The 27,263-nt window shown below is 57.3% G+C and overlaps 2 protein-coding genes across 5 annotated transcripts; one reads left to right on the top strand and one right to left on the bottom strand.

Annotated features, from left to right (window-relative positions):
- Positions 1-4,955: 4,955 nt before the first annotated feature.
- On the top strand, positions 4,956-8,042 carry ARSA (arylsulfatase A). Of its 3 annotated transcripts, none has more exons than XM_079140573.1 (9): positions 4,956-5,212; positions 5,325-5,576; positions 5,843-5,946; positions 6,060-6,278; positions 6,353-6,522; positions 6,841-6,965; positions 7,047-7,174; positions 7,373-7,475; positions 7,579-8,042. In XM_079140573.1, the coding sequence occupies exons 2-9, from the start codon at positions 5,444-5,446 to the stop codon at positions 7,896-7,898; spliced, it is 1,302 nt and encodes a 433-aa protein (XP_078996699.1). In that variant the 5' UTR covers positions 4,956-5,212; positions 5,325-5,443; the 3' UTR covers positions 7,899-8,042. The 3 variants fall into 3 exon arrangements, with proteins under 3 accessions (XP_078996699.1, XP_078996698.1, XP_078996697.1); XM_079140571.1 differs by having other exon boundaries at positions 4,957-5,212; positions 5,706-5,946; XM_079140572.1 differs by having other exon boundaries at positions 4,956-5,576.
- Positions 8,043-16,937: 8,895 nt separating this feature from the next.
- On the bottom strand, positions 16,938-26,555 carry MAPK8IP2 (mitogen-activated protein kinase 8 interacting protein 2). 2 transcript variants are annotated; one of them, XM_079140013.1, is made up of 12 exons: positions 26,304-26,555; positions 25,442-25,547; positions 23,876-24,154; positions 23,651-23,744; positions 22,321-23,538; positions 21,918-21,993; positions 21,633-21,805; positions 21,432-21,553; positions 20,631-20,738; positions 20,429-20,499; positions 17,936-18,034; positions 16,938-17,749 (listed from the first exon to the last, which is right to left on the bottom strand). In XM_079140013.1, exons 1-12 carry the CDS (start codon positions 26,366-26,368, stop codon positions 17,677-17,679), a joined length of 2,484 nt encoding a protein of 827 aa, XP_078996139.1. In that variant the 5' UTR covers positions 26,369-26,555; the 3' UTR covers positions 16,938-17,676. The 2 variants fall into 2 exon arrangements, with proteins under 2 accessions (XP_078996139.1, XP_078996140.1); XM_079140014.1 differs by having other exon boundaries at positions 21,444-21,553; positions 26,304-26,553.
- Between the last annotated feature and the right edge of the window lie 708 nt (positions 26,556-27,263).

The raw sequence follows: 27,263 nt of genomic DNA, 5'->3' as shown, positions 1-27,263 counted from the left end.
AAACCCCTCTGACCAACAGACTAGCCCAGCAGCCCCTTCACTGGAAGTATCCCCTCCCCCAGGGCACAGCCATCCTGGCCAAGACTGCTCCTCCCTTCAAGCAAGGCTGGTGGAAGACTGTGTGGCCTTGAGTGTTTCCACCAGGTACGTCACTAGGCAGAGGGCTCCTGGTCCAGGAATGACTCACATCCAGGAATTGCAAAAGGAACTTCAGTCCCCTGCGTTGTGACCAAGTCAGGTCACATTCCTGAAATCCAGGGGTTTCCACCCACCCACCACACCCCACCCTGTGCTGCCTTCTGCTTTTGTTCCAGAGAAAACCTGAGGGCCAGCGAGTCAGAGGTTTCTGATGCTGCAACACTCAGCTTGCCCATCACAGCAACTCCCCCCTCCTGTCTGACTGCATGGCCTCTACCACCCAGTCTCCACCCTGCTTCTCAGCAGCAGTGCCCCTTTGTCTCTGCCCCACAGAGCTTCTCAAGGGTGTTACTCTCTTTCCGCAGTATACCCCTTAGGGAACAGCTGGGCAGCAAAGCACAGTGCATGCCTGCCTCCTTCAACCTTTCTTGCTTTTTTTCTCTATTAAACCCAGGAGTGTCTGATATTTCACCTCCATTCCCACAGGTTTTGTGAACCCCAGTTTTAACTACTAGAACACAGACAGTACCCTTCCAGATCTGTGGTCACTGCCTCTGTCTGGCCTTATTTAGGGCCATCTTCAGTATCCATTCCCCAGGACTTTGCTGAACAAGATTCGTGAAATGATGCGACTGTGTCCAAGTCTTCTCTTCCCAGACTTCCTTTAAATCGCCCTGCCCTGTCTTGGAGGACTGGAATGTGACCAGTTCATGGTTCACATCAGTCCTTGGACCTGTGCAGGGCACCATAGCAGCTGCTTCTCAGCCCACCCCAGCCAGACCTGCTCTGGGCTCTGCACCAGGGGTTCCTGGCTGCTGTAGGTGCCAGCTCTACTGTCCCTGTCTGGAACTACTTTGGGGCCTGGATCTGCTGGAGAGGTCCTCCTCATGAGCTCTTTCTAGTTTCTTCAAAGAATCAGAAAATAACGTGGTTTGGACAGGACAAGCATTCTTGATAAAATGCTAACAAAATTTTCTGAATTCTGTGAACTTGGAATGATGGTAAGACTAGTTCTTGGGAAGTAATCACCTGCCTGCAACCAGAGGTCATTTCTGTGCCTACCTGATTCTTGTTCTTGAGTGAGTCTTTGAAGGGGTCTCTCAGGGCTTTTCTCTTGCCTGGGGATTATAACAAAACCTGGCCCCTGCTCCTCAAAACTCAGAAGGTGGATTCACAGGTTCCAGGCAGAGTCCCCACCTCCCCCCATCACCATCACCAACATAATCTCCATCAGGACTCAGTGCTCAGCTGGAATGCTCCATGCTCTGGCTTGAGATTCTCACAGCCCTGCACAGCACACCTAAGTAACGTCAGCAGCATTAAGGAACAGGCCCAAGGGGTGGGAGAAGTGGAGGCCTGCTGGGGTGTCAACTGGTCCAACTGCTGCAGAAGTCCACTCAGGCCAAATGCTTCCACTTAGGCAGCTCCTCCATGCCACCCTCCCATGCAGAGGCCTCTCCTGCCCCTTGTCCAATGTGCAGAAAGAAAAGACCTGCTGCTCATTGCAATGCCTCCTTCCTAACTGTGGGCGTTTGTCCCAAATTAGCAATGCCCCAGGTGTCCGGAGCTACTTCCCAAACCCCAGCAGGCTGCCTCCAATTGGGGCTTTGTCAATGCAGAAAAAGAACTCACATCCCCAAAATACAGGACAGCCTGCAGAGCTTGGCTTTGAACACACCCGAGTCTGCAGCACAGGCACAGCCTCCCCCACCCCCAACAGCAGGCCTGAGGTCAGGGCTGGGCAAGGCAGCCCTCATGAGGCACACGAGGCACACGTGGCACGCACCTGCGCAGGCCTCCAGAACCCAGGGTAAGTACCGTGATTTGCATAACATTACAGCCCCACACAGGCCCTCCCAGGAATAATGGGCAGATCCTGGGGTAGTTCCCAGCTTGCAGTTCAAAGAGAAGAAAGTACTTTTGGTTGATTTCTTTTAAACTCCAATTCACAGCATCAACTAACTCTGAGAGCTCCAATTACAGGTTCAAAGATTTCTGGGTCCGCCCCACATCCTGCACAAGCCCAGAAGCCATGCTGCAGTGGGACACCAGGGGAACCACCTGCCTCTGGCTCAGCCCTTTCCCATGACACCAGGGGAGCCTCTGCCCTTCAGACTTTCCCTGACACTGCCTGTGTTAATCAGCCTTTCATTGCTGTGAACCAAATAACTGAAGGACCGACTTCGAGGAGGAAAGATTTATTTTGGCCCACGGTTTCAGTCCATGGTTGGGTGGAAGGCAGAACCTTTATGGTGGAAGAGCACATGGTGAAGCAAAATTGCTCCCCTCAAGGTGGGGGGAACAGTCCCCAAGGATCTTCAACCAGGTCCCACCTCCCACAGATACCACCTTCCCCGTGGTCCCAGCTATCAGTGAATTAATCCAATGATGGCGTTGACACCAAAAACTCAGTCCTTGTCTGCAATGCTGGTTCAGTAGTAAGGACGTGGTTTTGAGGAAAAGGAAAAAGAAGTTTCACCACTTGGCAAACACAAGGACTCCTGTCCCAGAGGCTGTGGTTCTCACTGCTCAGGAACACGGCTACTGAAGAGGGGATGGGAGGTAAGCTCCAGGTGTGGCCGTGGAGACGGGTCCTCAGATCCTCTGGTGCCAGTCCTAAGTCTGGATTCCTTCACTCCTGTGGTCAGTGAGCTGAAGAATAGGTAACTCAGCCCAGGGTGGGAAGGTTAACTCTGCCTTCCCAGCGGTTAAGGGAGAAGAGGAAGGAAAAAACACGCCAGTTTTAAAATACGCCACCAGTGGGAGAACAGCGTGAAGTGGCACCTTCCTACCAGGCTGATGTCTTCCTGGTGGATCCCTTCCCCAAAGCCCACCTGGGAACGCTCCTGAATTGCAGACCAAGCCCTCAGCGCACACAGCCCTCGGGGGGCAGGTTCTACACTCTCTCCAGGTTTTAAGGTACACTGAGTAAAGCACCTGTCTTCCCACCTCGGAGAAGCAGGTCTGTTAATCCCACTGGACAGTTAAACAGGAGGCTGAAAAGGTTAAGTCCAAGGCAATCAGGGCGGGACACCTTCAGATGGCTCCTCCCCTCCAAACCCTGAGTCAGAGGAGGACAGGACCTCACACAGCGCTCCCACCTCTAACACCACACACACCCGGAACACCACACACCAGAGCCGCACAACACACCTGGACCACCAGCACACCTGGGTCACACAACACACCTGGACCACATACACGCCTAGAATGCCACACATCTCTAGAACACCATACACACTTGTATCATCACACACACCTGGAACACCACACACACCTCTTAAACACCACATACCCACCTGGAACATCACACACACACCTCAAACACCACATACACAGCTCAACACCATGTACACACCTGGAACACCACACACACCACCTCAAACAACACAAACACACCTCGAATACAATACACACACCTCCAACACCATACACATATCTCAAGCACCACACAAACATCTTGAGCACAACATATGCACATACCTCAAGCACCACACACACACTGAACACTACACACCTGGAACACCACACACACATTCAAGCACTACACATCTCAAACACCACACACACACCACACACGAGCACCTCACATTCACAAGCACCTCACACTCACACGAGCACCTCAGACACGTGCGCCTTGCACATGAGCACCTCAAACACACGAGCGCCTCACGCACACGGCACCTCAAACACACGAGCACCTCACACACAAGCAACTCACACACACGAGCACCTCACGCTCACACGAGCGCCTCACACACGAGCGCCTCACGCTCACACGAGCGCCTCACACACGAGCACCTCACACACACGAGCACCTCACACACACGAGCACCTCACACACACGAGCGCCTCACGCACACGGCACATCAAACACACGAGCACCTCACGCACACGGCACCTCAAACACACGAGCGCCTCACACACGAGCAACTCACACACACGAGCACCTCACACACACGAGTGCCTCACACACGAGCGCCTCACACACGAGCATCTCACGCTCACACGAGCGCCTCACGCTCACACGAGCGCCTCACACACGAGCGCCTCACACACGAGCGCCTCACACACGAGCGCCTCACACGAGCACCTCACACACACGAGCGCCTCACACACAAGAGCGCCTCAGACACGAGCAACTCACACACACGAGCGCCTCACACACAAGAGCGCCTCAGACACGAGCAACTCACACACACGAGCGCCTCACACACGAGCGCCTCACGCTCACACGAGCGCCTCACGCTCACACGAGCGCCTCACACACACACACACACACACACACACCACTGCGGCACACAGCTGGGGGCAGAAAGGCCCTGAGGGAACCTGCTCTGGGGCGTCCGAGAAGGCAAACCCAAGGTCCTCCACCGCCAGCCGCGGCACTGCTCGTCCCGACTTTCGGGAAGGACCCAGGTCAGCGCAGGGCTGGACCCGGGGGCGAGCCACTCCCCGCCCGCGGGAGCCCGCGGCAGACCCAGCGGCGACCCGACCCCTCCTCACCACCCGGCCCCGCCCCGGCCCCTCCCCAGGCCCCCCCGACCGGGCCCGGCCCCGCCCCCAGAGTCGGCCACTCCCCGCCCAGGCTCCGCCCCTTTCCCCAAGCCCTCCGGCCCCCTGGACGCGGCCTCTTCCCGGCCCCGCCTCCGCCCCGTCCCCCTGTCCCCAACCCCGCCCTCCTCTGCCCTTGGTGGCTCCCCAATCCGCCCCGCGCGGGGCCGGGCCCTACCCCGACAAGAAATTCCGCCTTGGCCCCGCCCACCTCCAAGCCCTGCCCACCAACTCCCAGCTCCGCCCACCGGCCGATCTCGCGTGGCCGAGGATCACGGGACCCCGGGAGGCCTGAGGCGGAAGCGCCCGCGAGGGCCCCGCCCCGCCCCTCCCCTCCTGGGCTCGGAACCGCCTTCGCCCCGCCGCGCCTGAGGCAGCGGGTCCGCAGCGTCATGTGACTTCTGCCGCGACCCGAGCCTGGGCGGGGGCCTCTGGGCGAACAGAGCCCGATACCGAGCGTCGTCCGAAGGTTCCTGGCTCTGTGGGTCAGCTCTGCAGGCCGCGTCTGCTGGGTTGTCAGGTTCGCTGACGTCGAGTCGGGAAATGGGTCAGGGTCCCTGAGGGTGGTGGCGAGTCCGGGCCTGGGGTCGCTGGGAAGAGCCCGCTGGGACCAGTTTGCCTTCCTCCCCAAGGCTCTCTGGACACAGGCCTAGCCGCCCCCGTGCCATGGAAGCAGTGTGGGCCCTCTGGCTGGCCTTGGCTGCAGGCCTGGCCGCCGACAGCCCACCTAACATTGTGCTCATCTTTGCTGATGACCTGGGCTATGGGGATCTGGGCGCCTACGGGCACCCCAGTTCCACCACCCCCAACCTGGACCAGCTGGCGGCAGGGGGCCTGCGGTTCACAGACTTCTACGTGCCGGCGCCTCTCTGCACACCCTCCAGGTGCGTCGGGCCCCTCCCCGCCCGTCCTCTCCTCCGACCCTCCGTGGATTGCCCGTGGTTCCCCTCCCTTTCTCCACTCCCACTTCTTCAGCCCTCTTCAGGCCATGGACTCTGCGACCTGTCTTACAGGGCTGCCCTCCTCACTGGCCGGCACCCTGTTCGGATGGGCATGTACCCTGGAGTCCTGGAACCCGGCTCCCGGGGAGGTCTGCCCCTGGAGGAGGTGACCCTGGCTGAGATCCTGGCCTCCAGTGGCTACCTTACAGGGATGGCCGGCAAGTGGCACCTCGGGGTGGGACCAGAAGGGGCCTTCCTGCCTACTAATCAGGGCTTCCATCGATTCCTGGGCATCCCGTACTCCCATGACCAGGTACAAACCCCAGGGCCCTCAGCCACCCCCCACCTTCCCCTAACCCTCAAACACTTGACCTTCTCCCAGCCCCACCGCATAGCCCAGACCCCTGACTGGAGATGTGTTCTCAGGGCCCCTGCCAGAACCTGACCTGCTTCCCACCAGCCACCCCATGTCATGGTGGCTGTAATCAGGGCCTAGTTCCTATCCCACTGCTGGCCAACCTGTCTGTGGAGGCACAGCCCCCCTGGCTGCCTGGACTAGAGGCCCACTATGTGGCTTTTGCCCGAGACCTCATGTCTGATGCCCAGCGCCAAGATCGTCCGTTCTTCCTCTACTATGCCTCCCATGTGAGTGACTGTGGCCTCCCCCTCCCAGCTGACAGCGGCCCCTGTCAAATGCTGACTCCAGTCTTCACCCCCAGCACACCCACTATCCTCAGTTCAGTGGGAAGAGCTTTACAGGGCGCTCAGGTCGTGGGCCATTTGGGGACTCCCTAATGGAGCTGGATGCCGCTGTGGGGGCCCTGATGACAGCCGTGGGGGACCTGGGGCTGCTCGGAGAGACGCTGGTCATCTTTACTGCAGACAATGGGTATGCCAGCCAGGGCAGGGAACGCTCATTGCTCAGTCATGCACCAGGGCCTGGGGAGCCTTCTACCTCACTGTTGGTTGAAGACATCGTGGGATGAGGGGTCTCAGGAGATGCTGGGCATGTTACAGTAACTCTCAAATTATAGACTGGGGGCCACAGATGCACAGAGATGCTGATCTTGGTAGGCCAGGGCGGGGACAGGAATGTAGTGGCCATTTCTGTGCAAGATGTGCAAATAATACGTATGGGACTGGTGGTCACCAGGAATGGGTCAAAAGCCATGGGCCACTTGTTGTTGATGACCTTTGTGTGTCCCAGGCCTGAAACCATGCGCATGTCCCGTGGTGGCTGCTCTGGCCTCCTGAGATGTGGAAAGGGGACAACCTTCGAGGGTGGTGTCCGAGTGCCTGCTTTGGCCTTCTGGCCAGGCCACATTGCTCCTGGTCAGTCCTCAGGCCCTCTTCTTGGCCTCATTTCCCCAAACTTGATGGCTAACTGAGTAACTGAACAGCTGTCTGTCCCAGGTGTGACCCATGAGCTAGCCAGCTCTCTGGACCTGCTTCCCACCCTGGCAGCCTTGAGTGGGACCTCACTGCCCAACATTACTTTGGATGGCTTTGACCTCAGCCCCGTGCTGCTGGGCACAGGCAAGGTAGGGTTAGTGAGCTCTTGGTCCCATGTGTGTGTTCTCACTCAGAGCCTGTCCCAGTCTCTTGATGAGTGGCATCTGAGTGGTACCACCTGTCAGATTCCTAGGTGGGCCAGAAGGGATTGTACAGCAAGGCCTAGCACACGGGCTGACAACTCTGAGGGACCCGTCCTACCCAGCAACCCTGATTCTTGCCCCCAGAGCCCGCGGCAGTCTCACTTCTTCTATCCTGCCTACCCAGACGAGATCCATGGGGTCTTTGCTGTGCGAAGTGGGAAGTACAAAGCTCACTTCTTCACTCAAGGTAACCCCCTCTCCTTGACTCCCTCCCTTGGCCCTGCTGACCCAGTGTCCCGGAGCCCTGGCCCCTGCTCTTGCCCTGTGTACAGAGCTGACCACCTCCCCAGGTTCTGCCCACAGTGACACCACGGCGGACCCTGCCTGCCATGCCACCAACCCGCTGACTGCTCACGAGCCCCCACTGCTCTATGACCTGTCTAAGGACCCTGGTGAGAACTACAACCTCCTGGAGGGTGTGACTGATGTCACACCAGAGGCCTTGCGGGCGATGAAGCGGCTCCAGCTGCTCAAGGCCCAGTTTGATGCAGCCATGACCTTTGGCCCTAGCCAGATGGCCCGGGGTCAGGACCCTTCCCTGCAAATCTGCTGCAAGCCCAGATGTACTCCCTATCCAGTCTGTTGCCAGTGCCCAGAACTCCAGCCGTGAGGGCACTGACCAAGTGCACAGGGAAGACCCCCAAGGCCAACCTAGACCCCCTCACCCTGCCCTTGGCATGTGGTGGTTTATCACCATGAGGGCATGTGGAGGAGTTTGTGCCTAATAATGTAATAACACCAACTAAGACTTGCAGGTGTGATGATTGAGCTACTCCTTGTGGTAACTCTGGTACTAATCTCCTGTTACTAATGAAGAAACTGAGGCACAGGGAAGTTCAGGGACTGGTTCAAGTTCACATAGCCAGAAAGAGGTTGGGCTGGGATTTGAATCCAGGTATCCTGGCTCCGGAAGCTTCTCCCAGTGATCTGTATGTGTCAATACATACGTTTACACATCAGCCCCAAACATGGATACATCCACTCACAGAGCAATAAGTGCTTTTAGGTGGCGGGAAAGGTGGGCAAGCTTGAGGAACAGTGGCCAGAAGCGCCCCAAAGATGCAGAATGCCTGAGAGAGACAAGTTTTCTCGTGGAGAAATGTTCTTGGAGGTGCAGGAGCTGGTGCCTTATTTGTATCAGAAGCCTGCTGGAGTCAGGTGACTGCACATTCCAGGTGAGCACGAGGTGCTTAGGGGCACATAGCAGCTCCTGAGCCGGCCCCATGGGGCACGTTCACCTCTCAAGCTCTGCATTTCTCCTGCATGCATACTTTTTGTGTCCTGGCTTCAACTTTGATATCTTGTACTAGCTGTTTTCCACAGAGTGAAGTGATTGCTTATGATCATCTATCAGGTCTTGTTTCATCAGCTCAGCATAAAATCCTCACTCTTTCATTGGTCCACCCTGCCCCAAAGCTCCCTTGCACTCCCTTGCCTCCAAGGGATTGGCAGGCTGGTGATCCAGCTGTGTTCTGCCTCCACCACTGGCTTCCTCTGTGGAAAGGTCCTTTTTTTTTTTTTTTTTGGTACTCAGGGGTTGAACTGAAGGTCACTTTACCACCGAGCTGCTTCCGTTTTATTTTTTATCATGAGACAGAGCCTCACTAAGTTATATAGGGCCTCACTAAATTGCTGAGGCTGGCCTCAAATTTGCAATCCTCCTGCCTCCATCTCCCACCTCCTGAGTTGCTGGAATTACAGGGGATTACAGATATGTGCTTCTACACTTGGCTGTGACTTTTTACCACCTGCCTGCATGACCAGATGGTGTGTCACATGCCCGGTGCTCCTTGGTGTTGGTCACATGAGAACAATACTACCTGGGTGTGCCAGTGCCTTTGCGAGGCAAATGCTTTCTGTTGCCTTACTTATGAATCCTCACTTTTTTTCAATGGTGGTCAAAGACCCCTTGACCTCAAGGAAACAGGCTCTATCTGATCCAGGAGGGTAGTGACCACTCTGAGCCAGTCACAGCCCAGAAATTTGTCAAGAGTCCTGATAGTGAATGTTGGGGTGGGCCTCCAGGTAAGGACCTGGCTATGGCAGTCACTGGCCCTGAATAGACATGGCATAGCTGCTAAACCAGTGTCTCCAGCTGCCTACCTGCAGCGCTCCAAGTGTAAGAAGATAAAACCTGTCTGTTTTATTTTCTCATGTTGGATGTCTTACCATCTTTATAACCCTGGCCTGGTGCAGAGGGCAGCCATTGCCAGTGGACTGTCAGCTACTTGCAGTGAGGAATAGCTTTACTGAAATGAGCCCTGAACAGGGTGTTGTGGGCACAGTACCTGTGTGGGTCTGGTGCCAGAGCCCTTCCATACGTCCATGTGTGAGAGGCTGTGCTGATCGCACCTCACATCCTGCTGGCTTGGATGACTCCAGGAGGGCCAGCATGCAGTGGTGGGGGCTGGCCGCAGAGGTGCCTAAGCTCATGCCGAGGACAGCAGCTGGAGCGGACAGCAGCAGCGTACCGCGTCACAAGGCTGACCCTCCAGATGCCAACACCCAGGCACAACTGCAGACCCCACTCCACTCCCCGTCTCTGGAAGAGCGTGGTCCTACCTCTGCTGTTAATCGTCACCCTATGTGCCGGACAGGAACTGTCGGAGGAGGCCCACCTACTCCCGGGTGTCATGCTTTCACCACCTCTTGTAGGGTGGGGTGCGTGGGTATTGCCTGGGCAGGAACATGGGGATGTTACAGATGTTCCCTGTGTGGGGAAGGAGACAGGAGGCATACATATGAATAAAGCAATCAGACCACTAAGATTCACAGACTTTAATTACAGTGTTATACATTCAGTATGTCAATAAAAACATTCTGGGATAAATGCTCCAAAGAAAGAGAGTCTGGTTATGTAAGCATGATCATGAAGTAGGGCTGGGCAAACAGTTGAGCCAGTCAGGGATGCTGGACTGAGAGTCCTGTGTTCAGATCCACCCTCTGCACCCAAGATCTGAGAAGCAGATCCTCCCCACCCCACTGCCCGCTTGTTTCCATCCTTGAACTGCCTGAGCCCAGTGCACCCCCCTCATACAGGCTTGTGCACATGCATGCACAAGTGCACACAAAACCATGCACACTTTCATGCTCACACAAACATACACATTCATAAACACGTATGGCCTCCGAAAAAGTCCACAGTGTCCCCACACTTCCTCTTCTGCTATCGTTGATTAAAAAAAAAAAAAAAAAAAAGTACCTTTTCCTGCAAGCCTAAGATAATCCATCCACCAGCTGGCAGCTGTCCTCAGGGAGCCCAGTGCCCTCTGCAAGAGGCTAAGAGTGCTAGAACAAAAGCGCCTTGCTCTGATTTCCCCCCAGGTGTGTTAGGAAGAGGAGATATCCGGAGCAGGGAGTCCACCCACTCCCCTGCCCTCCACCCCTCCTTTCTCATGGGCTCTGCTGTCCTGCAAGTGACCAGAAGGAGAAGCAAAAGGTACCATTAGAAGCAATGTTTATATTAATCTCTTCTGCATATTCTTAATTACAAAAGTAATGTGTACTTACTGAAGCAACCCAGGCGGCAGTACTGTCGGTGGGTGTCCACACCTACTCGGAGCTTGTGCTCATGCCAATACTGTCATGGCCCTGGGTACTGTGTCCAACCCTGACCTTAACCCCTCGTGCCTGGATGCTCCTGTTGGAAGTCTTCCATCTTTATAACCCTGGCCTGGTGCAGGGAGAGTGCATTTACTTAACCCCTTCCAACTTCTGTGGCCCTTCTCAGGTGGATGCAGCATGCAGGCCCAAGGCACCACCCACTGGTCACCCACAGACTGTCTCCCCTCAGCATTCCTGTAACCCACTTCCCACTAAGGCACTCACAGAAGGAAGGGACTCACAGGAGAGAGACCCCTGGGGTCATCCACAATGCCACATTCTCAGATCTTGGAGGAGGGAGCAATTTGGTAGTGACTGATCCAGGAGTCCACAGCAAGAATGGAGACACTCCTCATCTCTCTGCAGGCTAGTGCACTTCATAGGCCCGCAGTATCGAGAGCCTACCTGCCTCAGGAAGCACCTCTGTGGGTGGAGACTTCAACTCAGCCAAGAAGTGGGTCTCCACCTCCCAGCCCTGGCCTGGAGTAGGGGGTGGGTAGGTGCGTCTGTGCACAGCAGAGCTGGATACCCGCCCCCGGGATCATATCCCCTCTCCAGTGGTCCCTGTTCCATCTTCTTTTGACTCCTAACATGCTCCCAGTAAATTTCCTTTTTAGTTACCCAGAGGCTGTTTCTATTGGTTGTGACCGTAGAATGCTAATTGGCACAGGAAGCAGTTAGATACTGACACTGCAGCCTCCTGCGGAAGGAGCTGGACAAACTGGACATGGCCCCTTCTGTCAAGGAACTGAGCTGACGGGGGTTCAGCATAAAACATGCCATTTGTTGTGAGGCTCTGCCTGTGCACTCCTGTCACCCCTCCCGGGGGGTGTGCCCTCCTGAGGAAGCATGTCTGAACAGCGCTTTCTCTTCTCTGCCACCCTGAATGGATGAATGCTTGAACCCAGTGTGAGCCAGGCAGTCCAGTCCTGAGGCTGCAGTGGGAGGACATGGGCTGTGGACCTGGGGCTTCTCCAGAGTTCCTTCTATGCCTTCAGCTGACCCGGTAAGCACAAGGCTGCCAGACACCCTGAGGGACAGTCATGCCCCACTCCACATAAAGCCTCCAGACCCTGAAGGCCTGGACTGTAGGTCACACACTCCATGTAGCAGATTCTGTCTGGATGGAGGCTGGGGATTCTGCAGAGGTGGGTTCTGCAGAGGTGGCATGGGAAAACACCAGGGAGACACAGAGTCCATCTCTCCCACTTGCCCCAAAGGTGCACAAAGTAAACAAGAAAAAGTAAAGCCACAGGGCACGGCAATGCACGCCTGTAACCCCAGTGACTCAGGAGGCCGAGGCAGGAGGATCATAAGTTCAAGACCAGACTGGGCAACTTAGGGAGAGCTTGTCTCAAAAAAAGGTGGCGTGTTGGGGGTGTAGCTTAATGATGAAGCACCCATGGGATCAATCCCCAGTCCAGAAAGAAGGAAAAGGAGGATAAGAAAAAGCAAATTCGTCCTGTTGTCCTCAGCTCAAACAACAGCCCAGCTGTTTGGGGAAGTATTTCATGTCCATTCTGCAAGGCATTCGTGTGAGACCATTTCTCCACGCGCAGGTATGAGGGTGCACTGGAGTCAGTACAGGCTGATTCTGGACTCTGAGACCAGCTCATGGCCCAGGTGCTGCAGGATAGGGGCCAGGATGTGAGCCGACTGAGGTGCTGAATGCTGGGTTTTATGCTGATTCCATGAAACATCACGAGGGTTCTGGCCCAGCACGTCAACTCCTGACCCATGCTCACCTGGCACCTGCACATGTCCACACAAAACCTATGTCTCACCTGCACTCCAGGTGAGACCAGCTCAAGACTGCTGTTTCCGGGGTGCAGGCAACGTTCCCTCAGGTCCCCTCTTCAGGGGAGCTGTCTGCTTCCCACGGCCCTCACTCGCACCAGGGACCCTTCAGCGCCTGCCTGGTGGGCAGACGGTCTGCGTCAGGTTTCCCAAGGACGTGGGGACTGTGGCTCAGCTTCGATGGGGCAGAAGCTGGGTGGAGGTCCTCTGACTTCAGCTGCGGGTGGGCAGCCCCAGCATCTACTTCTTCCTTCTCTCCTCTGCTCGAGTGTGAGCAGCTCAGGGGCGGAGGGTGCACACCCTGCAGGCAGCCCTTACCCTGTGGGCTGGAGCCAAACATTCAGGTGAAGGTCTCAGAAAGGCACCAGCCTGGAGAAAGTGCCTCGTTCTTGCCCAACCCTCACTCCAGCTTCGGGTGAGGTTTCTGTGAAGCCAGTTGTCTACCTCTTTCTTTGCTCTTTTATTTCCCTCTGCCTGGAAGTTGAGCACAAGGTTTGGAGGTACAGCAGCCTTCATGCAATCATGAGGACAAAGGTCCCTCACTGATGACACAGGCAACTGAGTACTTCACAGTTACATCTATCACATGATCCATTGGTTGTAAACCCATATTTGTTTTACCTTACGGGTTATATTTTCAGATCTGTTTTTGTTTGCTTGTTTGTTTTTAGTATTGGGAATTGAACCCAGGGGCACTCTACCACTGAGCTTCATTCCCAGTACTTTTTATTTCTTGAGACAGTCTTGCTACATTGAAGAGGCTGACCTAAAACTTGTGGTCCTCCTGTCTCAGCACATAATGCTAAAAATAAGACAATTTCATTGCAGAAAAAAGAAAAATCACCCAGCCCACACCTCGTCACAATGGCCACCCAACGCCATGCAGGGCACCAACCACTGAAGGCAAGCCTTGCAGAAGACAGGAGTTTACTTAGGAGGGGCCCAGTGTGACCCGGGGGTGGGTGATTCAAACCTGCCATCCCAAGGATGGGGCTGAGGGTCGGTCTGGGATGAAGACACGGGTCGTCCGGGGTGTGAGGAGGTGGCTGGAGGTGAGGGCGAGCTAATGGCTGAGCTCCTGTGCGGAGGGCGGTGGCGTCAGCAGGCCGAGGGGTGCCGGCCCTCTGGTTTCAAGAGCTTGCCATCACACCCCTTCCCAGCCCAAGGGAAGGGCGGGCTTTCAACTGTACTGAGCTTCTCCAAGTTCCTGAAAAGCAGCCGTAGGCACTGCTGCGGCTGCGGGAGCGTGAGGCTTGGCTAAGTGACCTCGGAGCTGGGTGAAAACCGCAAGTCACCGAGGGCAAGTGAGGTCGGGGATTGTCCAGTCGCCCTCAGCTTCAGCTTTCAGGTCTCCACAGTCGGGCAGAGGTAAGATTCTGCATCTGCATATGGACTTTCTCTAGTAGCGTTAACAAAAGTTCTCTGTACCATTACAAAGTTAATAAGCATACTTTTTCATGTCTGTCCAATATTTCAATTAGGTAAAAACACTTCAATTTATTGAACTCTATAATCAATTTTTGTTTTTTGTTTTGGTGCTGGGGATTGAATACAGGGACACTTTACAATGCTGAGCTACATCCCCAGCCCTTTTTATTTTGCTTAGGGTCTTGCTAAGTTGCTGAGGCTCGCCTCAAACTTGTGATCCTCTTGCCTCAGCCTCCAGAGTCACTGGGATTATAGGTGTGTGCCACAATGCCTGGCCCACTTTCACTGCTTTAAACAAGAATGCAAGAACAGGGGTTGTGGCTCAGTGTAGAGTGCTTGCCTAGCGCATGCTCACATGCACTGGGTTTGATCCTCAGCACTGCATGAAAACAAATAAACAAAATAAGGTATTATGTCCATCTATAACTAAAAATAGTTTTTAAAAAATGCAAAGGACACCTTTTTTTTAAATTTGGTACCAGGGATTGAACCCAGAGGCCAGAGGCACTTAACCACTAAACCCATTCCCAGCCCTTTTTATATTTTATTTAGAGACAGGGTCTTGCTACGTTGCTGAGGCTCTATTTGAACTTGTGATCCTCCTACCTCAGCCTCCCAAACGCCAGGGATTACAGGAGTGCACCACCTCACCCAGCTTAACACTTTTGTGTAGAAAACTTTGTATGTAGGACGCTTTCCTTGGGCTGGATTTTCAAACGCCAGTGTTCTAGAGTTGGAGGTGTCCCACGGTGCCCCAAGACCTCCTGCATGAAGCCAGGCTTTACAGCAGCGGGAGCAAGCAATGCCATCCTCATTTCAGCTGGAGGCCCCAGAGCCCCTGTGCCCAGGAGGACGAGGAAGGGCAGCAGGTGTGTGTGACTCAGGCAGGTGAGCACCCAGAAAACTCAGGCAGAAATGGGGCGGAGGGAGGAAGCATGGGGAGGGGGTCAGGATGGGTTCCACAGGAGCAGAAGCAGAGTTTAGGAGGGACGTGATCCGTGCAAGTGGGCACAAGTGAAGGTGGATTCACAGGTGCCATTTCCACAGGGTTGAGAGGAGAGTCAAGGTGGTCTGACTCAAGCGGAGAGGGGATTGGTCCAGGCAAGGGACAGACTCAAAGGCGACAGGAGGGAGGAGACCTGCAGGTCAGATGACTGGGGAAAATGTAAAACATAGAACACGAGTGAATCAGGAGGGTGGGAAAAGGTCTCTGGTGAGTTCCTGTGACCGTGGCATCCAGAGAACCACAGCGACCCTCACAGGAAATTCCACTAAGTACCAACCCCAAGACCAGCTGCAGAGTAGCCTCAGAGGCTGACTGGAGGCGGAAGTTAGCGCACCACACAAGCAGCTCCACACTAGATCCTGGGAGCGATGGGGCAGAGCCAGACACAAGGTGTGGGGCTCAGGAAGCGAAGCTGCAAGGAGGGTGCAAGTGAAGGAGGTAGAGCATGTCCAAGGGCCGACCCAGGACAGCTATGAGGGGTGACGAGCAGAAGCCCGAGACTTCCGGGGGCCGGGCGCAGGGAATGGACCTTGGGAAGATGCAGGCAGACTCCTGAGAAGGTGGGGCATACCCTGGCAGGACTCTGGCCAGGCTTCCCAATGCACACACACCCAGCGGACACTGCTGGCCAGGAGCATGTCTTATGTGTTGTCTTCTGGACACGGGGGATGATCACGCACACGATCGGGAATCTGCAATTCCATGGAACAATGGTCTGTTCCCAACCCATGGTTGGGTCAAGATGCCTTCACTCAGAGCTGCTGTGCTGTCACACTCTGAAGTCAAATGCGTCCCAACTCACGTGGATCCACCTGTGCTGCCACTCACTTGTCACATTCACCTGAGATCCACTTGTGCTGTCACTCACTGAAGTCACGTGACCCCAACTCACTTGGATACACTTGTGCTGTCACAGTCGGAAGTCACACACATCCCAACTCACATGGATCCACCTGTGCTGTCACTCACTTATCACATTCACCTGACTCAGATCCACCTGTGCTGTCACTCACTGAAGTCACGTGCACCCGACTCACTAGGATCCACCTGTGATGTCACTAACTGAAGTCACACGCATCCCAACTCATGTGGATCCACCTGTGCTGTCACTCACTGAAGTCACGTGCACCCGACTCACTCAGGTCCACCTGCCTGCACACTCTGAAGTCACGCACACCCTGACTCTGCTTCCTGTTTGTTGTGTAATTTTTACAGGCAGAACTTCTTACTTTTATTTTTTTTATTTTATTTTTTGCAGTATTGGGGATGGAACCTAGGCCTCACACACACCTGGCAAACACTCTACTCTGCGCCACAACCAGCCCCGAACTTTAGTTTCCTGTAGTAAACTTTCAGCACTCCCCTTGCCTACTCCTTCCTCCGTCTTCATGTGCTGTCCTCATCCCCCACACCACCTGTGGAATACTGGCCCACCCCTGCGCACACTGCCTTGTGGACACCTGCGGGGGCACTGGGGATAGAGAAAAAGAGTCGCCTATTTTCTTCTGGCTTTCTTAAGGGGCTTCTTAAATAACAGTGTTCAGATCCGAGGATTCCGTGCCACTTCTCAACCCTCACGTGGGAATGGTGCAGGGCGCTGTGCCAGTGTCTTCCCTCTCTGGCCTCAGCACCTTCTGGGGCCCATAAGTGTTTGGAGGCCTCCAGATCCATCCCAGGACCCTACCCAGCCTGACCTCAGAAAGCACTGAGGGGCTCTCTCAACCCCAGGAGCCCCTGGCCTGAAGTCTCCATCTCTACCACCTCGGGCAGTGTCTGGGGGTCCCACATCTCAGCACCTCTTAGAAACAGCCAGGGTCACACCAAGCAGAGTTTATTGAGGCCATCACAGGGCCCACGTACACAGGGTGCATCGCACACAGGGCAGATACACGCTGAACTGAGGGGGTGTTAGCGGCAAAGCAGATGAGATGGGGCACCTGGCAGGCACCTCCTCCTAGCAGCATGGGGACTTTGGGGTGAGCATCAAGAACCACTCCTGGTTGCCCCGCGGCTCTCTTGGGGACCCTTCCCCATATCCCCCGAGCTTCCTGGGGGTGGGGTGGAGGTCCCTCTCTCTCTGTGGTCAAGGATGGAATGATCCCTTGAGATTCACTATAAAAATTAAAATTCCTTTATAAATCACAGGGGAAGGGCAGGAGGGGATCCCTGGGGAGCCTGGCATCATCTGCCACCTCCAGCCTCGCCTTCCTTCACCCCCGAGTTCTGACCCCAGAGTAGAGGGCAAAGGGCAAGGTCTGCAGGCACAAAAAGGGCACAAGACGGAGGAAGGAAAGGGAGGCTGAGGGACAGGACAGAAGAAGGCGTCAGAAAGGATGCATCAGAGGAAAAGTGGGGGATGCCAGGCTCCACTGCCTCGCAGCCCCCACAGCTGTTCCCTGGGGTTGAGGACAAGAATTCCCAGCCCAGAAACTCCCACGAAATTTAAGGTCCCATGTGCCCCCAGTCCTGTCCTTGCCAAAGCCACAGTGGCCTCAAGACACTCCAGTGGTGGCTGCCCTGGAGCGGCGGGGCAGGAGCCAAGGGCGGTGGGCAGCTACTCCAGGTAGATGTCCTCTGTGGGGCAGGCGTACGCCAGGTGCTCCTGGTAGTACTCCAGGAAGGCGCGGCTGCAGGAGAAGCACCGGTCCTCAGCCCCTTCCCCCAGCTGGCTCTACCCCTACCACCTCCGCCAGCCACATCCATACCACTGCGCCTTCCCCAGCCCTCCAGCCATGCTGCCCTACCTCTCAGGGCAAGGCACCTGTTCTCACTGTGGGTATCAAGGCTCACCGGCCCACCTGGGCCCCACTCACCCCACGCTCTGCGCCACCGGCCTCATGGACTCCTGGGACACAAAGACATGGCAGGCGAAGCGGCTCAGCAGGGGGTGCTTAGTGATGAAGCCAAAGTAGCTGTGGGGAAGTTGAGGAGCTGTCAGAGCACTGAGCCAGCTTCCGGTGCCTCAAATGATCTGAGAAGAAGAGGCAGGAACTACGGGCTCGAGGGGAGAGCAGAGGACAGGAGAGTGGGGGTCACACGACGTCAGGATCTGAAGGTAGCTGTCTGGGTCCCAGCCCAAGCACAGCACTGGGCACCCAGAGGAGACAGTGCTGAATCAGCACCTTGACCAGGACTTCCAACGTGCAGAGGAGCAAGGTGGCCTCCCTGCACCCTGCCCGGAATCTGGCCAGGACAGACGAGCTGGCTCTGCCTCACTCAGGCCTCTTCTGTGGGTTGTCCAGTCCCACCTCTGGCCCTGCAGACACAGCTCCTTTCCAAGCCCTGACTAAACCTCCTGGAGTCCATCTTTTGCTCTGACTGGAGAAAGCACTGTCCTCTAGCCACCTGGGTCACTCATGCCCTTCCTGCACCATCTGTCTCTTCTTCCAGAACACGAGTGACCACTGTTCAGAGGGAGTGGAGGTCAGACCTGCAGTATGAGAATCCAGACCCCCACCCACCTGACCCACTCTCCCATGGATCTGTGGCTCTACCAGAAGGGAAGTCACACAACAGTATCATTTCCAAGGACGATGTGCCTGTTATCCAGATAAGACCTGTCTCAAATAATCATGTTGCTGACACTTAAATGTTGCTTACTAATGTTATGAAGGCACCATATTAAGCACCTTACATTCTAAACTCACACAAACCTCACGAAAGCCTCATGAGGTAGTGTCATGGAGAGGCAAGCACAGAGAGATCAGTGTCTTGATGCAGGACACATGTGGACATGCTGCAGGTAGACAAGGCAGTCTCTGATCTTAATATCCCTGCCTTACCCACACACAGCATGGCTAACACTCCTGATCTTCCTCTTGCTTACAATGAAGTGAGTTAGCTGTCTACCTGACACCATGTAGGCACAATGAGCACGAGACAGGTCTGGTCGAGACGGCAGCTCCCATGCCTCCTCCACTGGCCACCTCCACCCAGGAACCCCAAACCCCTGGTCTGACCGTCTCTCTTTCATGGAACTGCAGCTGGGCCAGCGTCCCGCCTATGACCTAAGCTTGTGGCTCCTACGAAGTCCCACTGAAGAGAAATGTGGCTGCTCTTTTTCATCTCCTAACAGCACCTCCCATCCTTGTGGTCCCAGGGCTGTCCTGCAGTCTGGCCTGGTCCTGGCACTATGTCCTGCCTCTCATAGGACATGGCCGCTTGGCCATCTTCTAGCCAGCAGACAGCCCCCCATTCTCTTCACACTAGAGTCCAGTGACACCTGAGACACCCTGACACAGGTGAGCCCCAGCCTGGCAGCAGAGTCTGCCATGAAGACCCTTCCTCCATCTCCCTCTAGTCCTTCTGAGCCTGTGGTTGGCTCTGTCTCTGAGTCCTCCTCTTCTCCCTCTAGGACACTGGGGCTCAGCAGGCAGGGGTCTATGGCTGGGGAGGGAGCCAGCAGTCCCCAACTGCCCACTGCCCCCGCCATGGCAACTCCTCCTCCCCTTTCTCTGCTCTTCTCACTCTGCCTGGCCATTCTGTCCACCTCACGGTCTCAGTCATCCATCCGTTTCAAAATGAGACCTTTCCCCAGGTCTCCCTCCTAAAGCCTAGACACACTGTGGCCCCACATCTCCTCTGTGTATGGGTCACTATGCCCATCACCCAAGTGAACATCACCCTCGATCCCCTCCAGGTTAGCCTACAGTCAGTCAGTGCCTGTCCCACACTAAATGTCTATGGTATCTGCACACTTCCCATCACGACATGGGGCACCTGGGTCACTGGCAGTCTCCTGCGGACAGTACCTGGTCAACCGCCTCTGTACAGCAGTACAGTTAGCTGGTCAACCTGCCCGGGGCACATCCTCCCACAGGATCATGCTGTGGCCTCATTGGCAGTGGGATGAAGCATGAGCTCCCCAGCATAGTCAAAAGGGCCGAGGTCTCCACTGAGACGTCCAGCTACTCCTCCATGTCCCACCTGTTCCTCTTACACCAGGCCCCAGAGCGCTGGTGTCCCTCCCCAGGGCATCCCACAGCCTTGCCTCAGCTGGCTCCATAACAGGTTGATCCTCTTCTCCACCCTTACCTGCTCATCATCTGAGCTTTGCTTTCTTGAGTCTTATAAGGACTCACCCATCTCTGCAGTTCTTCCCATTGCTGTCCATTCAGATGTCCACCAGACCACCCAAAGATGCTCTGGCAATTCCCCATCTGCGTGTTTGTCTCCCCACCCAGACCAGGCAGGAGCCAGGTCTCCTGAGTCCATCTCAGAGTAGGTGCCACATGGGCACAGGTGGGGACTGGAGTGGAGGTGACCTTCGGGGTTTTGGGGATCCTGGGGGAAGGTGAGGCCCTCACCAGCTGTTGCGGGGGTGACAGCCGCAGAACGAGATGTTCTTCATCTGGAAGAAGTGGCTGCAGCGCTGGAACTAGAACACACGTGTCCCAAGTCAGGCGAAAGAAGCCGGTGGCCACCGCTAGCCCACCTGCTGGACGTCCCTGTTGGTCTGCCCCTAGGCCACACCCTTTCTCCCCTGTCCCCAGTTTCCCACGTCCCCACCTCAGGTCCTCCTCCACTCAGACTCAGCTTGACCCCCCGCAGAGAGATCTCGAGGTCACAGGAGGCAGGAGGGCGAAGGTGGACAGTCAGTTTCCGGGCAGTAGCAATCTGAGGAAAAACGTGGGGGAAAAAGAAGGTCTTAAGGGCCTATAAGGGCTTCTCTCTCTCCCACTGGTGAACCATGGTTCTGTTCTTAGATTGTCAGAAGACTCTTGCCAAAGACCCATAAAACACGATTCTGGAGGATGACAGGGTGGTCTTGTCTCAGGACAAGCCAGTCACTGCTCTGTCCATGTTTTATCTCCCTCTGTCCCTCTAGCCAGGCTGCACCTCTTGGCTCCAGTGCCAGAGACCCTGACTTCTGGTTCCTCAATGCTGGTGACCCCTGAATACAGGGTTGGTCTGTCCTGTTTCTTGCCACCCTCCAACATCAGTTCCAGGCCTGGAAGAAGGGCAGACACCGAGCAAATGTCCACTGAGCAAATGTCCACTGAGCAAATGAATGACGCCTGGGGAAGGAGCTGTGAGAGCTGGCCTGTGCTCAGATGGGAGGAGCACAGGTTGAAGAGGAGGGGCCGATGGAGTGGTGAACCCCCAGTGAGCCCATGGAGGTTCAGGGCGCGTGGCAGCTGCCACGCTTTTCCCTAGGTCTGTCTGCTCAGCCTCTGAGTTGGGGCCAAGGAAGCCACCCCTAGGCTGTCCCCACACCCCCCCGGGTGATTCTGGAGGCTAGGAGCAGAGGGAGCTGTGCCAGCTTACAGAGCTGGCGTGGGCCACTACACGGGCCTGTGCCCACCTCACCTCCAAACTGACCTTCTGCATGGCTGCACACAGGATGCCATTGCCCTGGTGACATGGCACCTCCACAGAGCCGAGGAACTGCACATCAAAGCGATCCACCCAGCAGGGGCTCCGCTTGCTCCCTGGGGGTCACACAGGCAAGGTCAGGGGGTGACAGAGAGTCTGTGGAGACAAGCTGCTCCTCACGGAAGGGGGCCTCACCCAGCAGGTCCTTGGCAGGGCCGGGCACCGCGTGGGCGTAGAAGGCAGGGAACACGCCGCGCTCCCCAGTGCGCATGTTGAAGCCCCGGCACCAGAAGTCATCTTCCTCGGCCTCCACCAACACTGGGTCATCCACATCCAGCTCCAGCTCATCAGGGTGGCGAGGGATGAACCTAAAGTCAGGGGAGAGGTTACTGAGGCAGGGCAGGCCTGCTGGGTTATGCTTCACGGCGTCCAGTCTGCAGACTGAGGCTACGGAACACCAACAGCAAGGGGAAACTATACCTGAAGACAGCCCGGTGGGTCTGCTCTCTCTCCTCTCCATTGATCAGACAGGAAAAAAGGCCAAAGGACTCAGTGCCTGAGACAGACAGAAGAGGCAGAGATGCAGAGGCAGACTCAGGGAAAGGGAAGCACTTGGCTGCAGCCAAGTCCCCTCTTCCAACAGGCCACTGTGGATGTCCTAAGTCAGAGAGGAAGAGAAAACCAGCCCACCAGGGGCTGAGGCAGAGCAGACCCTCCCCAACTCCCTGCCCAAAGACAGGGCTGGGAAGGACCAGCCCCACATCCTGGGATAGCGGGCAGCCCTTGCCCCAAGAACAATTGGGTGTTTGGGGACCAGATGGGACCTGGGCCAAGAAGACATGATTTCTCCTCTGGGCTGCCCCTTCCCCCACCTTCCACTCACTGGAGGATCTGGATGTGCTGTTGACAAAGACATTGAGGAACTTCTTGGAGAAGGTGAGGTCAGGGCTGTCTGGAGAGGCATCGCCAGGGACCTGATCACGGCCTAGCAGTGCAGCCCCCGCCTCCTCCTCGCTGGCCTCGCCGCTGCTGTCCTCTGCGCTGTCATCGCCCAGGCCAGCACAGCGACGCAGGCTCACCAGCTCCAGCTGCGTGTGCTCGTCCACCACCAGTGTGTACTTGACCGCATCGTAGACCAGCGAGGCGTCCAGTGGTGCTGTGGAACTGGTGCCCCTGGCCCCTGGGGGCCCCATGCTGTCCTCAGCGTCCTCGTCATCCTCGTCCTCGTCATCCTCCTCCTCCGAACAGGCGGCTGAGCAGGCACGGCCAGGGCGTGAGGGACGGCCAGGTGTGGCCCACAGCGGTGTGATGGTGTCCCGCGTGGGGTTGCTGAGGAAGAGGCAGGGCCCGGGCTGCGCGGTGCCAGGTCGAGGGGCTGCGGGGGCGGGCGGTGGTGGCCCGCACAGGGTCTCCATGTCCACCAATTCCACGCCTGGCCCCACCGCCACCTCGGGGTCCTGGGAGTCCTCAATGGCCCTCCCGGCTGGCGACAGAGGCTCCCCAGGCAGGCGCTGCGCGGGAGACAGGCACTGGCCAGGACAACGGATGGGAGAGGAGCCCTCGGAGATCATGCGGCTCACCAGATTGCTGAGCAGCCAGGGCGAGTCGGCGTCCTCGCTGAGGTCTGGCTCAGATTCGGACCCCGACTCATACTCGCTGTTGGTGTCATCAGGGGCCACGGGCAGGAAGGCCGGGCGGCGGGGGGGCTCAGGCTCGGGCTCGGGCTCTGAGGCAGGTGAGGAGGCCTCCTCGATGGAGTTGGTGAGGTGTGAGGAGCGGCCACTGCTGCTACTGCCACCGTCACTGCTCAGCTCTAGCTCGGTCTCAGAGATGGATGAGATCATACGCCCCAGGCGCGGGCCACTGGCTTCCTCCAAGTCAGAACCAGGGGAGGACAGCTCCTGGCTGCTGCGACGTCCCCCATGGTCCCCGCTGGAACGGCTTCTCAGGTCAGCCTCTATGCCAGGATCCGAGGAGGGTGAGGCTCCACCTGGTGCTGGGGGCTCCGGGGGCCGGTTCCCTTCATGGTCACAACCAGGACACACTAGTGACTGCTCTTCACAGAGCCTCTCTTCAGTGGGTGGGAGGGAGCCGGGGCACTCTGTGGGGCAAGGGTATGTATGGGTCACAGTCACCACGGGCCACTCCTCCTTCCAGCAGGCAGCTGCTCCTCCCTCCCTCCACCCACCCCTGCAGCACCCGCCACCCCTCACCTCCAAGGGGTTCCTGGGTCTGAGAGCACAGCATTGTCTCCTGCCAGGAGGCTGGGGGCGCTGGGGCACAGCCTCCATTGTTATTCAGGGAGTCCTGGGGACCAGAAAGCAGACTGAGAAGAAGCTCCAGTTTCCAGGGGTGGGAGGGACTTGCTGCCATGGAGTGCAGAAACTCAGGTGCTATGAACCAGGCTCAGCTCTGGGATGCTGAGTCAGGACCCTCACCTGGGCTCCCAGAGAAGTTAGGTGAAGTGTGGTGGGCCGGTGCTTGTGGGGCTCCTCCAGGGAAGGGGAAGGGATAAGGGGTTTCTGGGCAGGTGCCTCTGATTCAGGTTCTCCTCCCTCCTTGCATTCCCCATCTCCTTCTTCCTCCTCCTCTTCTTCCTCCTCTTCCTCCTCTTCCTCCTCTTCTTCATTGTCATCAATCATCTCAAACTCCTGGAAGTCATCCTGGAAGGAGCAGATGGGGTGCGGCTGCTCTGAGCGTCCCAGGGAGAGGCTGTCCTGTAGAAGGAGGCAGATGGGCAAGGCTCGGTCAGAGTGCGACAGTGACCTGGGTCCCAAGTGCCAAGAGAGGGGAAAGCGGGGAGAAGTCACTGGAGAGCTCCTTCCAGCTCACTCTGGCCCCCACCAACACAGTGATGTTTTTAAAGATCTGCTAAAGATGCACAGGGATTGCTCTATTTCTTGAGAAAGTTTCTAATTTCTGAGACAGAGTGACATATTTTCAGAGTGCCCCCAACCCACCCTCTAAAACCTCATCTCAGCCAAAACCCTGTCACATTTAACACTGGCACTCTGTTTCCTTTACAGCATCCCCACCCCACTTGCTTCGTAGCATTTTAACAAATTCACAATCACTGTACATGGTTTTTGGTCTGTCTCCTCCACAAAACTACAAGCCCCGCCAGGGCAGGATACACCCACGTTGTGCACTGGTACACCCAGCCAGGGAACAGCACCTTGGGCTCAGTGGATGTTCAGTTAAGTAGCAAAATAATGCATAAATGAAGAGACAGCCTGCACTAGAGTATTCACCAAGTTTGCACCAACACCAGCGTCTCTGGCAGTCAATCCTTCTGCCAGCAATTCCTCTTCTCCATCCCTCCTACCTACCCCATCTGCCTGGCTACAGCGAACCTCAGGGTATGACTGACATTTCTTCTGAAAAGTCTCCCTGATTCCTCAGTCTGTATCAGGTATCCTTCCCTGTCATCAAAACTTGAGTCCCAGGGGGAATCTGGCTGGTGACACTTGGGTAGCTATTGTTTCCTACATGTCCTTCTCCCCTGCTAGGGTGCAAGCCCCCCAAGGGCAGTTGTCCTATTCCACTCCCAGGACCTGGAAGCTCAGCTGTTGCTCAGAGTGAATGAAAACAGAAACATGGAGACAGGAGGACCAGGAGAAAGGGGAAAAAAAAAAAAAAAGAATTCAAGGGTAGATCTTGAGAAAGACAGATGGAGGCAGCAGAGGTGGGACAGAACCAGGAGGGGAAGGAGTTATAAGGGTGGATCTTTGTGGGAAGTAGTCTGGGGACAGAGGGCACCTGAGTGAAGGCAACCTCCCTTCTGTCGGCCCTGCATAGCACTGGGTCTCCGGTATGCTAGGAAGACAATCTTGATGCTGAGGAAGCCCTAAGGTCAAAGTGGCTAAAAGGCAGGGGTCATCAGAGGATGTCCTGTGCCAAGGCTGAACTCTGAGTCACCCCCACCCCAAGCAAAGGCAAGGCAGAGCCCAAGCAAGGCCCTACGGTTCCGGTTCAGGTTCTTTGCTCCCAGCCCTTTCCCCCACCTTCTCGCAGTGGTCTGAATCGTAGCTGAGGCCCAGTCCACAGTCATCGGTGATCTCAGACAGGTCTTCGTCGTCAAATTCTTCCAGGCTTATGTCCTGGGGAGGCCTGGGGAGGAGGCCCAGGTCAGGAAGCCACCAACCCTGGACGCCCCAGCTGGAAGGTGATACTGAGGAAGGGTGAGGGAGACCTCCAGCTGCTAGGCCCCGACTCCCAGGTCCACACCCTGCTGTCATCTTGACCCCAAGCTCTGCTCTCCAGGGGATGTGGGAGCCAAGCCACCCCTCCCCCTCTCCACTCCTCACTCGGCTCCAGGGCCCAGTGGGTCACAGCCTCAGCCTCGGGGGAGTCGGCCTGAGCCAGGAGGAGGGGGAGGGGAAGCTGAAAGCGCAGCAGCGGGAGAGGGAGGGGTCCAGCGTGCTCTGCAGGCAGGTCTGTACCTGCAGGTCCACTCCCCCCTCACCCCAACCTTCCTCCAGGGTCCAGGTTTGATTTCAGCTCTTTCCCCGTCTGGGACCTCTGGGCTGGGCCTCCAAGGCGGCAGCCCAGCAAGGCCACAAGGACACTGCTAGGCACAGACCCTGCGCCCAGCATCCCGCCTGGTGGGCTGTCCTCTCCGAGGGTCAGTCCAGAGACCCAGCCTTGACCGATCGGCGCTGGGCCGGCTGCCGCAGCATCCGCGGGAACGGGGGGCAGAGGCGCGAGCCGAGGGGCTCGGGCGGGTGGGGGATGGGCGGCACGCGAGGCCTGGGACCCGGAGGGCCGGGTCCGCGGCGGTGGGGGCCCGGCCGGGGCGCCGGGGCGCCCGAGCCGAGGGCGACGGAGGGCGCCGGCCCGCGAGGGCCCGGGGCGCCGGGTGCGTACCTGCAGCCCGGCGGCGACAGCGAGTGGAAGGTGGAGAGAGAAAACATCTCCGCGCGATCCGCCATCTTCCCGGGAAAGGCCGTCCGGCTGCGCGGGGGAGGGGGGAGGCCGCCGCGCGCCCTTGCGCTCCGGGGCTCGCGCTCCCCGCTCGCCGCGTGACACGCCCTGCGACACCCGCCCGCGGCACACCTCGCCGCCTGCCAGGACACCGCGGCAGCGAGCGCCGCGCCGCAGCGGAGGGAGCCGGGCGCGGCGGGGCGGGGCCTGCGCGGGGCGGGGCGGGGCGGCGGGGGCGGGCGGAGGCCGGGGAGGCTGCGGGGGGCGGGCGGAGGCTGGGGATCGAGCCCAGGCTGCGGGCGCGGGGAGAGGACCGAGGCTGCGGGAGGGGACGGAGGCTGGGGATCGAGCCGAGGCTGCGGGGGTGGGGGGGAGAGGACCGAGGCTGCGGGAGGGGACGGAGGCTGCGGGGAGGCGGCGGGCTGGGGGTCGGACTCAGCCTGGGGGGAGGTAAGCTTGAGGCGCGGGGCTGGAGGGGTAGAACCCAGCCTAGGGTAGTTGGCCGGGGGCTGAGGGAGGTCTCGCTGAGGCCCGGGTGGGAAGGACGCTCCGACCGGGAGGGCGCAGTGTGGTTTGGGCGGTTTCGAGGCGAGGCGGCAGGTGAGAAGGGGTCGGTGGGACGGGGCGGGCTTGTGGACCGCGGCTCAGCAGGCCAGGCGTGAGGCCGGGGCCTTAACCGAGGATCCCGGACGCGGCGGCCCGGTCGGCACAGCTCCGCTCAGTGGCGGTGCGCTGGCCGAGGGAGCGGGAGGCTCGCGGAGAGGTGGGTGCGGCCGCAGGAGCTGCGCGACCCCGAGGAGCCCGAAAGGCAGAGTTGGGGCCGCAGTCCGGCGGAGCTGGTGGTACCCGGCTGGCGCGCCCGCCTGGGGCCGCAGGAGCTGTCCGCCGCCGTGTGCTGATCAG

Source organism: Sciurus vulgaris (genome assembly GCF_902686455.1).
Source record: "Sciurus vulgaris genome assembly, chromosome: 5".
NCBI classification, from domain to species: Eukaryota; Metazoa; Chordata; class Mammalia; order Rodentia; family Sciuridae; genus Sciurus; species Sciurus vulgaris.
The sequence above is the reverse complement of the archived record's forward strand: the minus strand, read 5'-3'. Positions and strand labels throughout refer to the sequence as shown.

Excerpts from the sequence above, each read along its gene's own strand:
- ARSA (XM_079140571.1), top strand. The coding sequence starts at position 5,359 with ATGGAAGCAGTGTGGGCCCTCTGGCTGGCCTTGGCTGCAGGCCTGGCC. Across the intron at positions 6,523-6,840 it reads ATCTTTACTGCAGACAATGG|GCCTGAAACCATGCGCATGT; the intron begins GTATGCCAGCCA and ends TGTGTGTCCCAG. Across the intron at positions 7,175-7,372 it reads TGCTGCTGGGCACAGGCAAG|AGCCCGCGGCAGTCTCACTT; the intron begins GTAGGGTTAGTG and ends TCTTGCCCCCAG.
- MAPK8IP2 (XM_079140013.1), bottom strand. The coding sequence starts at position 26,368 with ATGGCGGATCGCGCGGAGATGTTTTCTCTCTCCACCTTCCACTCGCTG. Across the intron at positions 21,994-22,320 it reads CAGCACATCCAGATCCTCCA|GCACTGAGTCCTTTGGCCTT; the intron begins GTGAGTGGAAGG and ends TGTCTGTCTCAG. Across the intron at positions 17,750-17,935 it reads CCGGTGGCGCAGAGCGTGGG|CCGCGCCTTCCTGGAGTACT; the intron begins GTGAGTGGGGCC and ends CTTCTCCTGCAG.